The following is a 15612-nucleotide window of genomic DNA, read 5'->3' as shown; positions in this document are numbered from 1 at the left end:
AAGATTTTCACTTTTTACATACTGAGCTTTACTTCCACCTTGTCTATTACTGTCTATTATCAGCTTATATGTCTTGACAAATCTTAGATTTGTTTCTAAAAAAATACCAAAATATTTTATTGATAGTGATGTTTTATTACAGCCCAACAACCTACACATCTCTTGTGTCCAATCTTGCTCACATTAACTGGATTTAAACTAGACTCATTAAAATTAATGTTCAATTCTGACATCATCTCAAAGCACCTCAACAACCCTTTGTAGTGTCTAATAATTTTCTCTTGTAGTATACTATATTAAGTGAATTCTAATATAAAATATTTCAGTAGTTACTATTATTGTATAAGTGTGGTTAAAATTAAAATTATATTCTTTATATATTAATAATATTTTTTATTTTTTAAATTAAAAAATATTATTAAATAATAAAAAACTTTTATTTTTAAATTTAGTGTATCATAATCAGCATAGTCACCATAATGCAAAAATACAAAAATACACCATTATATTATTGTTTCTATATTTAACCCAAAGTAATAATAAAAAATATTATTTATACACTAAAATTAACTATTAAAATTATTTATTTTTAATTTATTTTAATTTATTTTTAATTTATATTTTATATTTTATATTTTAATATAAATTTTATATTAATAATTAATTTTAGTATACACTTAATATAATTAAATAATAAAATTACAAAACAAAAATAAATGCAAGAATTCATAATTAAATTAAATGTGTGCATTGTGGCACTATGGAAATCAAAATCAAACAGAAAAGTAAGAGTTGAGTAAAAAATTCGTCATCGTAATCGTTATTGTATCCATTGTTGCAATATGAAAATCATTACAAAAATAAAGAAATCAAAAAAGGAAGAAAAACGTTTATTTTAATCTTGTTTGCTGAGACTGATTCCACTGTTGATGTGCAGTGATTGAGAAATAAAAAATTACACGATATTCTCGGGTGCTAATAATGAATGAGTGATAAGCATGGATAAAAATGGATCAAGTCGAGCCAAATTTTGGTTTAGACGATTTTTTTTTATGTTAGCCATTAAAGTCCAAGCTACCCAACCAAATCTTAACCCAATCTAAATTTTCTATTTTATTCAATTTATTTTGAAGCACATAGATCTTCTTCCTATCTTTTTTCTACCTTGTGCTCCAATTTTCCGCAGCATGTATATCCTTTTATATAGGTAATTAGTATGTTCAGGCCATTACAACGCTGTTACTCTCTCCAGAACCTATAATGATGTCTAATTGTGATCTCCTCTGCTGTTTGCGCTTCGAACGAAGCTCCGATGCGAGGGTGCACAAACATGGAAGCTTCAGTTTTTTCTCCTCTGAATTTGCAATTTCGATTATGCTGTGTTTTTCGATTCGCAGCCTATTTGTTTTGAAACTTGTTTCCTGTACTGAGCTCGCTCTCTTTTCTCTTGTAACCGACCTGCATTTTATACTTCCTCAAAATAAGGTTTGTTATATCATTTTGATGGCATGTCTTGTCTCAATTTAAATTGCTGCTGCCGCTGAAATTTCATTCCCACCGTTTCTTCATCTCCAATTGCTTTAAACCAGGTCGTGGAAGTCTTGTTCTTTCTCAGATCAAATTTGGTCCTGTTGGTTCCTCCTTAAACCCCTGAACTTGGTATTGATTTTGATTTATATTTGCTCTTATATTGTTATACATGTAGCAATTACGCTTATTCTCAATTGTTGGATTTTCTAAATTATTATGTTCCTAACTTTTTTATTGATTTTCCTTTTTCAAGAGTTGTTGTCAACTTTGAGCTTCCATGTTGATAATACGCCACATCTCTAGAGGTGGTTGCATACCCCAGTTCTGACGAAGGCAATTTGATGCTGTCATTTTAGCAACTGTGTGAGCAAACAGGTTCCCTTTTTTGGGTGTCCAAGTTAGACCACAATTTAGTAATCTTTTTATTAGCTCTCTAATATCCTGTAATATTACTTCAGTTTTTCCAATGGAAATATTTGATTTTATAGTTTGGATTAGTTTTAAACTGTCTGATTCAATTAATATTTTTTCCAAATCCAAATTATCAATAATAATAATAAGGATTTGTCTAATAGCTATAGCTTCAGCTATTATACTTGGATGTGTGCTAATTTTTTCAGAGAAGCCTAACACAATTTTTTCATTATTGTTCCTAATGACCACAGATATTGCTCTATTTCCATCCTCCTATTCCTAAAAGCAGCATCCACATTAGCCTTTAACCAATCTTCTGGTGGAAGCCTCCATCTGATCAGGTGTGCTCTTCTATTTTTCTCTCTCTTCTTTTCTACAAATTGCTAGTCTATTGTGTTCTAAAATAGATTTTCTATCAGTTTAGCTCTTTTAATTGTCCATTCTAGTTGAATATTCTATTGCTGAAATATTTTCTAATTTCTTGTCTTCCACACCTCCCAAGATGGAAATCCTATTCTACTTATTCTCATCTCTTGATGATCTTCTCCCTATTTTTTTTATTTTCTCTATATATTCTATCAACCAGTCCCCAAATGATTTTACTGAGTCTGTTATGGGTGTGCACTGACATTCAGTCCCAAAAGAGGGGATGAGTAGTGGCCTCGGCCCCCCAAAATTTTAAAAAACTATATTTATATATGAAATATGTGTTTAAAAAATAAAAAAATATTATGTAATTTAGTAATTTTATATGTATTATTTTTTATTATGTGATGAATTTATGTCTTAATTGTTTAATTCACTAATATTTTTTACTTAACTAATTTAATATCATACCTTCAAGTCTTTGTACCTTTCAAATTTATTTTTATATAATAATTTCTATATTTATTTTTAAAAAAATCATCTATTTTTATATTAACATATTTAACATTTATATTATTATATTAATAATGACTTACGTAGTTATATTTTAGTAATCACATACATTATGTACTTTAGATATTCTTTTCTTGTAAAAAATATTCATTTTTCTTCTAAATTTACGTTGTTAAAAAAAATATAAAGATATCTTATATCTTGTATTCTATAAGGATACTGTGTCTTTCAAACAACTAATAATTATAATTTATTTTCAAATTTTTTAAATTTTTAAAAGAATTAATTTTAATTTATAAGATATGTGATAATTTTTAACTAAACACGCTATAACTTATTGGCATTTTATAATTTTATAATGTATTATTGATATTGTTATATTTCTTTTATGTAATATTAAAAATAAAATTATGAAAAAAATTTATAATTATATATATTTTGATAAATCTTTTAAAAAATTAACTCTAATAACTATATGTTAATTATTTTTATAGAATAAAAAAAATTATCTAAAATTCAACCTCTTCATATTACAATTTTTGGATTCGTCCCTGTCCGACCTGCTTAAAAGCCCAATAAGTCCACAAAAAAATTTGTGTCATGAATTATAATTCAAAACGATAAACTTAAAAAATCTAATTTGACATTAAGCATTTTAGAATTTACAATTCATAATTTGTAAAACATAATTCATTTTTATATCGATTATTAGTCACATATTATAACCATATTTATAATCCATAATTATAAATATTTTTTTTAAACAAAAAAGTTGCAATCTTGACTAGTCTTGACTATTAATTCTTTTCGATTTTGTTTTATATAAGTATATAGTTAAAAATCCAAATTAAGAATAATTTATTTTTTAAAAAATATATTTTTAAAGAATTGGCCAAACAAGTTTTACGAGTTTTTTTAAGCCTATCAAGTGACCTTTTAAACTAATAGACTTTTCAAAGGCCAAAACTTGACTTGTTTAATAAAACGAGTCGAGACTAAAACGAGCTCGTGACTAATCCGACCGACTTTCATCCCTAATGATGGAGAAAATGATTTGGCAAGAAACTTAGAAGACTAAATGGATAGTGATGGAGAAGAGTATTAAAAAGTAGATGGATCTCTCGTCAAACTCCATGGTGTGAGTTAGTAAGAGGAGAAAAGAGAATAAGCCTAAGAACAAAGCTTTGAAAATTGGATCAGTCATCGAACCATTTTAATTATTAGTTTATTAGTTTATTGGTCTAATCAATTTAATTGTAGTTCGACTAAAAAAATTATTTTATAATAAAATAATAAATAAAATATAAATAAGAGTAAAGTATCGTTTTTGTCCCCAACGTTTGGGGTAAGTCTTATTTGTGTCCCTAACGTTTAAATCGTCCTATTTGTATCCTTAACGTTTATAAAAGTGATTCAATGTTATCCTACTATCAATTATACTAACAAATCATATTATATTTTTCAATTATTCTCACTTGGATGTATTCATTCTTAATTAGGTCTCACTTTGATGTGTTCGATTTTAATATTATACCCACTATTTGTGTTTAGATTCAATTATGTCCCTAGAAAAGTGAATTATGTAAATATTGTAGGAATTAGTTTTAACATTTGATGAGCTATTTTTCGGAGTAGATCATCGATTCTATCCCAGAAATTTGTATTCTAACTTTAAGAAGAGATTTTTAAAACTCAAACTTAAGCACTCATGATATAGTAGGATAACATTGAATCACTTTTACAAATGTTAGGGATACAAATAGGACGATTTAAACGTTAGGGACACAAATAGGATTTACCCCAAACGTTGGGGACAAAAACGATACTTTACTCTATAAATAAATACACTAAATATAATGATGGTATATATAAATTTTAAAATGTCATCTAAATTTAAAGTACTACATCAACTAAAGTCTTATAATCTTATCAAAATACAAGCTCAAAAGACAAATGACAAAAAGAGAATATCAAAACATGAAATTCTCAGGAGAGGCTATTGTAGACTAGGGTTTCTTTTCTGTTTTGGGAGAGAATGAGATTAAAGACTTGAGAAGACTAAATCAGTATTTATCTTTGTTGGGAATAAGTAGTATGACTATAATCCAATCAATCATGTGTCAAATAATTTGTTATTATTATTATATTAAAATGTTAATATAATAACGTCCTTGATTAAATTTAGAGATTTATCATTGTGATAGTGATCACAATATTGAGAGATAAATCTTTTATAATTTAATCTAAATTGTTCTTGGTCATAGGATTATTAAAAAGGACATTAATAATCTAGAAAGATCAATATATATATATATATATATATATATATATAATGATCTTCATTAGATGAAGATTAATAGATCTCATTTATTAAATTATATATATAGATGATGCATATAGAGATATGACCATTGAACTGACTCACTCTGAAAATTCCTAATGGTTATAATTACCGTATATTTGTCAATAGGATATTCTCAAGATGAACATAGTAATAGAGTTTCCTTTGACCTGTGACTGTCATAGAAATTAACAATGTATTTATTATACTTTGATTCCGGACACCTAATACCCTAGGGTGCTAGTTGAATGGATATTGGGTATGATTTAAATACTTGTAGAATTAATGATTAGTCAATAAGGAATCCGTCAACTCTCGGTAAAGAGTTTGAGCTCTATAATTATAATGATTGAGATGAATAAAACCTTGGCCAAGGGGATTGAATGAATGAAGAAATGAGTTTCTTAGGTCATTCACAGTTCATTATAACAATAGTAACAAGTTAGAGTTTGACAATTAAACCATACTCTAAAGGTTAACCAAGAACTGGAAAGATGGAATGAATTATACTTTGTTCTTCTGAGGTTTTTAGTAAAAATAGATTACTTCAAACTATCGGGTCGTTGAGGAGTGTTGCTAGACGCCAACCTTGATTAGTAAATTTAGTATGACTAATTTACTACCCGCTTAGTATTGAACCTATGGGGTCACACACTAACGAGTGTTCTAATCTTTGCTATAGAATTATTTAATTATTATTTGATTTGATCAAATAAATAATTATATTAATTCAAATAGAATATTATTATATTCTTTGCTAGCACCAAGAATATAATAATAATATGATAATTGAGAATATTAAATGAGATTTGAGAATAATTAGTTATTCTATTTCTGAATTTGAATTATAAATTTGGATGAGATCCAAATTGATTATGTTTTAAATTGTTATGATATGATTCGTAAAATTTAAAGAATTCAGATTTAGAATTTAAAGATATGATTTAAATTTGAATTGAGAATCAAATTTAAAATCAGTAACAAATTTCATACTATATATATGTATGCCAATAGTAGAGGAAAGTGACAGATGAGAATAAAACACAAGGATTTTATTCCTTTACTTCTACACATATAAACATATGTGAGCCTAATTCTTGGAGAAGAATTTTATGGCGTGCAAAGAGTTGTAAGAGGTTTCTCAATTTAGATCAGATGTCCATTGGTCAAAGAGTTGACAGCAAAGATTGGTCTCGGTGTGGATACGCATAGTGCCTTCGTACCATCGAAAGAGAAAAAGATTTTTACTAGCGTACACAGGTATTTAGATCTGATCTAAAATATATATTGTTTATTGGAATAAAGTTTAAGCATAAAATAGATCTTTATGATTACTTTCTTTTCTTCCGCTGCGTGTTATGAACACATGGTAATCTTTCAGTGGTATCAGAGCTTTGGCTTTTTTTTGTGTTTAAGTCTTTATTCCTATATTTCTTAAAGTTTGTGAATTAATAGGATTAATTTAAAATTTTTTTTAAACATGTGATGTAATTATTTCTATTGAGATGGTTTTCTAATAAATTAATAGTTAATTTATTTTAATTATTTAATTGTGATTAAATTATCATTCTTTAAATATAAAAGTTATAATTATAATCAAATATTTTGTTTGATTTTATTTATTTATTAAATTTTATTGTGATTTTGATCACAATAAAAGAAATAAGATGCAAAATATCTTTTATTTGTTTCTTATATATATAAGTGTATATATAAAGGTCAAATTTGATTTGATAATTTTTTAAGGCTAAACGTTAGTACATGAAAAATCAAATTTTGATTTGATTGATATGTTTTGAACACTATAATTTTAGAAATTAGTTTTTCTAATGTTCTTGATTATAAAGAGCGGCCTGACAACCAGGAGTTTTATTTTCAAAATAATAATCAGTGTATACATTTGATGTTTTAAGGATTTAATTTTATATTTTTACCTAGACAACCTGGGAGTATAAAATTTAATCCATGAATACTGGTAGAAATTCTCTAACAATTGAGATAAATCCTAAAAGTTAGGAGTTTGCCAAAAATAAATTTATCTCTTGTTTACAAGGAACAACCTGACAACCAGGACACTTGTACTCAAAGATAGAATTTATTTATGCATATGATGATGTATAAGGAGAATTTATTTTATACTTGAACCTAGACAACCTAGGGGTATAAAATATAATTCAGTTAAATAATTGTCTGACAATCAGATAATTATTTGGGATTATAATTGTATGGGATACAATTTAATCATATTTATTTGGAATAGGTATGAGTAACAACTTGACAACCAAGATACTCATTCGCGATTCTAAATAATTTTTTTCAGAAATATAGATTTCTTGATTTACTTTCATATTTTAAAATTTTTAAATATGTCCATCTTTCGTATGGCATACTTTGAAAGTAATAAATTGGCTATACATTGAGAATTGTTCTTATGTATGAAAAGGTTATCATGGACATGATAATCCTATTGAAATAATATTGTCTAATAAATTTGGTTATGAAATTGTTAGAAGTTGTGAAGAATTTGGAATATTGCTTTACTGTAATATGGGTTGTTTTGACAACCATGAGTTCCAATTTCAAAGACAACTTACTATTTATTATTAAACATCTTGAGAAGATGTATGATGCCCAAAGCAAGATAGTATGACTATCAAAGATTTTATTTGAACTAGTGGGAGTATTGGGTAATATATTTTTAATTAAACAACTTTAGAAGTTGAAATGCCATTAGGCAAATGGCTTTTGCGAGAATTGTTCTTGCAAGCATTTTTGGATATTTATTTTGTTACAAACAATTTATAATTGGTCCTAATATGATTAAAGTTTGTGGTCTTTTTTGAAAAATCTACTATGAGTATTGAGGATGCGAATCAAAATTGCTCTTAAGGGTTGGTTTGACCAATAATAAAGATATTGGGCATTTTTATTATAAGAGCTTAAAGTAAAATCTCTAACATCTAATTGATATTCTATTCAAATAGAGAATGAGATTCTCTCAACGCACAAATACTAATACTCTATGTACTCCATCATGTTTAAAGAAACATGAAATTTGATTTAGCTGAGGATCACTATTTTTTAAATATTTGGACTACGTTTTAAAAATGTTGCTAAATTAACAAATTTCTCACTAAATCAATTTTTTTCCATATAAGATATGGAAAAGACATAAACTCAAACTCAAGAACATTAGAGTTTGGATATGTCTTATATGTATTAAGAGATTGCATAATAATAGAATTGATATTAAGTCCAATAAATGAGATTTATTGGTTATCCTAAAGAAATAATGAGATTATTTTTATCACTCTTCTTATGACAAAGTGTCTGTGATAAGAGGTTAAACTCCTTTTTAGAAAAGGAATTCCATCTTAAAGAAAGAGTGGGAGTACAATTACTTTTATTAGAATTGTATACCACTCAATAGAGAATATATTTTCTCTTGAAAGTATAAAAAGTTTTATCGTCAAACTAACTTTTCGAAAAAATAGTCTATTTGTATAATGATACAATTCTATAAAGATAGATCTAATGGTTACTTAGATTTTTTATAATCATGTTCAATAAGGATTGACCTTAAAATAAAATTATACACTATTGTAGTGGGAGATTTCATATTTTGAGAAAACGTGATATTTATTATGCACTAGGTGTATTTTACAAAAGGTCAAGCAAACATGCTCAAGAGCAAATGTGTTTAAGGTCAAAAGAGTTTTGATAAACACAAATATGCATTGAAAAATTATACACATGATTGATTGGCTCTAGTGCAAGTGGGAGATTATTGTGATAATAGTATGCCCAAGATCCAATCTATCATGATTGGCTCTTGTGCAAGTGGGAGATTATTGGGAATAAGTAGTATGACTACAATCCAATCAATCACGTGTCAAATAATTTGTTATTGTTATTATATTAAAATGTTAATATAATAACGTCCTTGATTAAATTTAGAGATTTATCATTGTGATAGTGATCACAATATTGAGAGATAAATCTTTTATAATTTAATCTAAATTGTTCTTGGTCCTAGGATTATTAAAAAGGACATTAATAATCCGAAAAGATCAATAAATATATATATATATATATATATATATATATATATATATATATATATATATAATAATCTTCATTGGATGAAGATTAATAGATCTCATTTATTAAATTACATATATAGATGATGCATATAGAGATATGACCATTGAATTGACTCACTCTGAGAATTTCTAATGGTTATAATTATCGTATATTTGTCAATAGGATATTCTCAAGATGAACATAGTAATAGAGTTTCGACTGTCATAGAAATTAACAATGTATTTATTATACTTTGATTCTGAACACCTAATACCTTAGGGTGCTAGTTGAATGGATATTGGGTATGATTTAAATACTTGTAGAATTAATGATTAGTCAATAAGGAATCCGTCAACTTTCGGTAAAGAGTTTGAGCTCTATGATTATAATGATTGAGATGAATAAAACCTTGGCCAAGGAGATTGAATGAATGAAGAAATGAGTTTCTTAGGTAATTCACAGTTCATTATAACAATGGTAACAAGTTAGAGTTTGACAATTAAACCATACTCTAAAGGTTAACCAAGAGCTGGAAAGATGGAATGAATTATACTTTGTTCTTCTGAGGTTCTTAGTAAAAATAGATTACTTCAAACTATCGGATCGTTGAGGAGTGTTGCTAGACGCCAACCTTGATTAGTAAATTTAGTATGACTAATTTACTACCCGCTTAGTATTGAACCTATAGGGTCACACACTAACGAGTGTTCTAATCTTTGCTATAGAATTATTTAATTATTATTTTGATTTGATCATATAAATAATTATATTAATTCAAATGGAATATTATTATATTCTTTGCTAGTACCAAGAATATAATAATAATATGATAATTGAGAATATTAAATGAGATTTGAGAATAATTAGTTATTCTATTTCTGAATTTGAATTATAAATTTGGATGAGATTCAAATCGATTATGTTTTAAATTGTTATGATATGATTCGTAAAATTTAAAGGATTCAGATTTGGAATTTAAAGATATGATTTAAATTTGAATTGAGAATCAAATTTAAAATCAGTAACAAATTTCATACTATATATATGTATGCCAATAGTAGAGGAAAGTGACAGATGAGAATAAAACACAAGGGTTTTATTTCGTTTACTTCTACACATATAAACATATGTGAGCCTAATTCTTGGAGAAGAATTTTATGGCGTGCAAAGAGTTGTAAGAGGTTTCTCAATTTAGATCAGATGTCCATTGATCAAAGAGTTGACAGCAAAGATTGGTCTCGGTGTGGATACGCATAGTGCCTTCGTACCATCGAAAGAGAAAAAGATTTTTACTAGTGTACACAGGTATTTAGATTTGATCTAAAATATATATTATTTATTGGAATAAAGTTTAAACACAAAATAGATCTTTATGATTGTGTTATGAACACATGGTAATCTTTCAATCTTTTTTCTTTAACAAAAATAAAATGCAAAATGAGGTAGTTTAAAAAAACCGACTGAATCTTTATTCGATCCAACCTGTTAGCTCCCGGCTGGTTTAGTGTTTGTAAACGATTTTGTGTATAATGGTTTTTCATGTTGAATTAAACCGTAAAAACATTTAATTTATGATCGGATCGATGGGTCCGGTCCAATTTTCAACACCATCCCTGAGAGAGAAAGAATAAGGGAGATGAGAGAGAGAAGAGAAGAATAGCGATCGAGATTGAATTGATGAGCAAAAGTTAACGAGGCAATCTGTGAACTCACACTTCCGCTAGTTACTAATGATCTATATATAGTATATACACATACCCATCACCTAACTCAACTAATTTAACACTTCCAAAAATATGTAGAAAATATCTGTCTCAACAACTTCTAACTAATTAATTGACTAAGCTAGCTAATATAAGTAACCAACTAATTGTGTTTAATAAGCTAGTCAAGTCACAAAGAGGATTTGGGAAGAGAAACTAGAGGAAATGAGCAAAATAAAAAACTGTGCGTTGTTATTGGAGAAGAGGATTTGGGGAGAAATCTTAAAGTGAGTGAGTGATAGCACAGAGGATTTGGGGCGAGAAGTTGAGAAAGAGTGAGCAAAATCCTGACGTTGTTATTGGAGAAGAGAATTTCACAAGAAGCTAGATAAAGCAGTATACAAGAAACATAACAAATTACTGCATCAATATTCAATAAACTAACACTATAAAAATACGATCATTTGTATATATTGTCCCAAAATATTGGCTACAATAAGCAAATATTGCTAGTGGTGGAGCTTTTTCTATATTTTGAATTTAGAATCTGAGGATTGATTTTAAACGATGACACAGTCACTATAAATGTAGATGCCAAAATTTATGGTGGAACTGATAAATAAATGTATCCGATTACAAATTTACAATCATAATTATTATCATGATAAAAACAGCTCACAATGCAGAACAGTGTGAGGAAAAAAACAGAGCACTTGTTTTGGTTTCACTTCTAAGAAAAAGATTTAAAAAAAAAAAGTCAAAGCCGTCAACGGGACTGGTCCCTTTCCAGCCCCCACCGCCTGACACGTAGCTGAAACCCTAAGGCCGCGGCAAGAAACCTAACCGTCTGCGGCGGAGAAAGAACCGCCACGACCTTGCTAACCGTAGCCACCCTCAACTCATCCGCTCTCTGAAAAAGCTCTCCCACGGCGTTCCTCATCCCCCCCATAGACTCATCAAGCTCATCAATCTCCCCATCCAACAACCTCCCCACTCTCCTAGCGCGTTGCAACACGCGCGGACTAGCCACGCTCTCCTGAAACGCCGCCATTGCAGCAGAAAGCTCCCTCTCCCCGGTCCTAGTCTCCGCCCTGACCCTCTCAATCGCACGGATCTGGTCCGCCGTGAGATCTTGAAGAGCGGTGTCGGCGAGGCGGAGGATTAAGGAAGGCTTGTAGTCTCCCATCCACAGAAGTGCTCGCTCGTAGGTGGAGAGCCAGGTGGGAGAGAAGAGAAGCAAAACGTCGTCGTTTTGGAGGCGTGTTTTGTGCTCGAAGTATTGTTGGTAGTGGGAGATAACGGATTCAATGAGAGCGGTGTGTTTGTGTTGGGAGTCGGGAGCGTTGGAAAGTGTGAGAAGCTCGTCGAGGAGAGTCTGTTTGCGTTGGATCCATCCTTCGTAGAAGGCGTGAAACTGTTGCTGCGAGTTTGTTGGCATTGTCGTGTGCAGTGTTGAAATGTGTTATGTCCTCATTTATAGTGAGATTTTTGTAATTTTAATTTCATTTCTTAGCGGGTAAGATTTTTTGGGAGGGAGGAAGTGAGTGAAGCTAATGGCGGTGGTTGGGAGGAAGCACCCAAGCACGAGTGTTCCTGTCGAGGTTGGTTGATGAGGAGCCAATAAAATATTTATACAAGCTATATAATAGAGGTTTACGAAGTATTAGAGATATAATTATTAGTGTTATTTTTTCATCAGTTGAAGTTTTTGGGATGAGTGGTATCATGACATACTATTAAAATTTTAGATCCAAAAGATCAAGAGTTCGATTTATTATCCGTAATACTTGAATGATTATTTTAAATAGTATGGGAGATGTTCATTTTATAACTCATATAATCCATTGTACAAATAAGTCATTCTCTTTCTAGTGGGACTCTTTTTTTTTTGCATGTGTTTTAAGAATATATTTATGTGATTAATTAATATAAAATATATAAACAATGCTATAAAAATAAATTTTTTTGCATTTTTTACAAATAAGAATTTTAAAGTAAAAAAAATTAGTAAAATAATAAAATAAAAAATTAATCACTTTTTAATTAAAATAATAAAATATATATTTTATGAAAGTTATAAAATTAATAACGAGTAAAATTTTTTTATTATTTTATTAATTTTTTCATTTTAAAAGATCTAAATTTTTTCTTACGTTATGTTTTAATCAAAAGTCTTTAGTTTAAATTTCATCAATATAACTTTAGAAATTGATCTGAATGTTAACTCATTTTTTTTCTATAGATTGATGGTAAGAAATCTGTTTATCCATAAGTATAATATTACTAATAATAGGTAAATTAAATAATTTAATTTTTTATTTTAATTAATATAATAAAATAGTGAATATTGTTTATTATATAGAGCTATAAAATATTCTGAAATTGGAAATATGAAATAATCTGAACATAAATCCGAATCTCGAGTCGTGTTTGTCTGAAGTTTCAACTCTGAATGTTGGAAGTTTTAAGAATAGGTTTTTAAGGAATAAATTATTTGTTTTTATGATATATATTTTTTGATATATCTGTAATGAAAAACTATTATTTTGTTTTAAATTAAATTTTAAAAATTATTATTAAAAAGTCTATTTATAATTAAAAATTTAATTAAAAAATAATAAATTCATATTAGTGATATATTAACCAATAAATAGTATAAAACAAATGACTTAATTATCGTTATCATCGAATTCGAATTCATATAATGGACAATTTTCGGTTCATTTGGTATTATACAATGATTTTGTTTTGAACTAATTTTCGATTCATTCGAGACGCAAGTGTTTCTAAAATCGAATTTATATAATGGATAATTTTCGGTTCATTTTAGTATTATACAATAGTTTCATTTTGATAATATTTTCGGTTCATTCGAGACGCAGGTGTTTCTGAATTCGAATTTATATAATGAACCATTTTCGGTTCATTTGGTATTATACAATGATTTCGTTTTGATAATATTTTCGATTCATTCAATCACCACAAAGAATCAAAATCAATAAAGATGTTAGAAAAATGTTGGTGTTGTTGGTGATGACGATAATGATGATGGAGGAGGAAGAAGAAAATGAAGGAGGAGATAAAAAAAATTCAAATAAAAAAGAAACAGGAGGAGGAGGAGGAGAAGGAAGATGAGGAAATAGATGTAGTGGTATGGTGGTGATGACAATAACAGTAATGAAAAAAAGATGAAAAAAGGAGAAGGAGAAGAAGAAGTGAGAGGAGAAGGAGGAAAAAGAAGAAGAAGATGAAGTCTCACCGCGTAAACTAAATAACTTGGATGAACTTGATATAAAATTATTTGAATGTATAGCGAAATTCTTAAAAAATACCGTAGATAACAACAAAAATTAATAAAATATCATTTTAGAATAATATTTAAATTTATATATATTGAAAATCTAAATAAATTTTATGTATCCACTCAATCTTAGGATACTAAAATTAATTATTTTTTAAATTCATAATTTAAAAAGTCATTTTTAACGCATAAATTTAATTACATAATTGTATAAAAAATTTATATTATTAAAAATTAAACTCTTTAAAATATACATGAGTCCTAAATGAATTTTTATATTTTTGTAAAAATTTTTTTTATTTTTATAAAAATATAAATTTATTTTTTTCACGTTGGCCTAATTAAATTTAAAAGATACATATTTTTAGTCTTTGTAATAAGTTTTTTTTAATTAATAATGTAATAAAAAAATTTATTAATAGTATATGTTAAAGTTATTATTAGTCTAAATTTAGAAAGTTTTTTATTTTAATAAATATACAATAAATATATCAAAAACTAAATTTGTATCTTTCTATATAAAATTTTTTTAGTTAATAAATTTAGCATCTTTACTTAGAATACACATTAGCTAAATTTAAATTATAATTGTAACAATGTAAGCATTAAGTAAGTACATTTGAAATATTTTTATTTATAGTAATTAATTTGCAATAAATATTTTATTATTTATTATATTTAATATTGTGAGAAAAAGATTATAGAAGAAAAATAGCTACCGACGAAAACTGAAATATAACCCATTACGTATTATAAAATTATTTTTTTATTTTTAAAAATAGCAATAGATATTGAGAGTAAGGGAAAATAAATAAATAAATAATCCAAAAAAAATTATTGTTTTATTATCTAGTCGGTCGGAGTTGCCACTAATCTCATTTTGGATCACAGACACTGATTTTTTTTTTTTTTCACATTAACAGTTGGGCACGTTATCAAACTTATCATATGGCACGTGAAAGGGTACGGCACAGAAAGAGAGAACCCCATGTTTGATTAGGCTAATTTTTTTTTATATTGTATAAATATATGTAATATATTGTTATGGGAAGATTAGGTGTTTTTTTTATATGGTGTTTTATTTAAATCGGATGGTCCGATTTGTTTGAAAAAAAAAGTAAAGTACAAATTGGAGGGTCCGATTTGTTTGATAAAAAAAAAGAGTAAAGTATCGTTTTTGTTCCCAACGTTTGGGGTAAATCCTATTTGTGTCCCTAACGTTTAAATCGTCCTATTTGTATCCTTAACGTTTATAAAAGTGATTCAATGTTATCCTACTATCAATTATACTAACAAATCAGATTATATTTTTCAATTATTCTCACTTGAATGTATTCATTCTCAATTAGGTCTCACTTGTA

General features: G+C 27.6%; 1 protein-coding gene across 1 annotated transcript; it reads right to left on the bottom strand.

Annotated features, from left to right (window-relative positions):
• Positions 1-11538: 11538 nt before the first annotated feature.
• Positions 11539-12549, bottom strand: LOC112766932 (protein RESPONSE TO ABA AND SALT 1). The gene has a single exon (XM_025812826.3). It carries the CDS (start codon positions 12386-12388, stop codon positions 11717-11719), a length of 672 nt encoding a protein of 223 aa, XP_025668611.1. The 5' UTR covers positions 12389-12549; the 3' UTR covers positions 11539-11716.
• Between the last annotated feature and the right edge of the window lie 3063 nt (positions 12550-15612).

This window comes from Arachis hypogaea, chromosome 17, assembly GCF_003086295.3.
Source record: "Arachis hypogaea cultivar Tifrunner chromosome 17, arahy.Tifrunner.gnm2.J5K5, whole genome shotgun sequence".
Lineage (NCBI taxonomy): Eukaryota > Viridiplantae > Streptophyta > Magnoliopsida > Fabales > Fabaceae > Arachis > Arachis hypogaea.
Note: the sequence above shows the minus strand (reverse complement) of the source record. Positions and strands in the feature narration are given on the sequence as shown.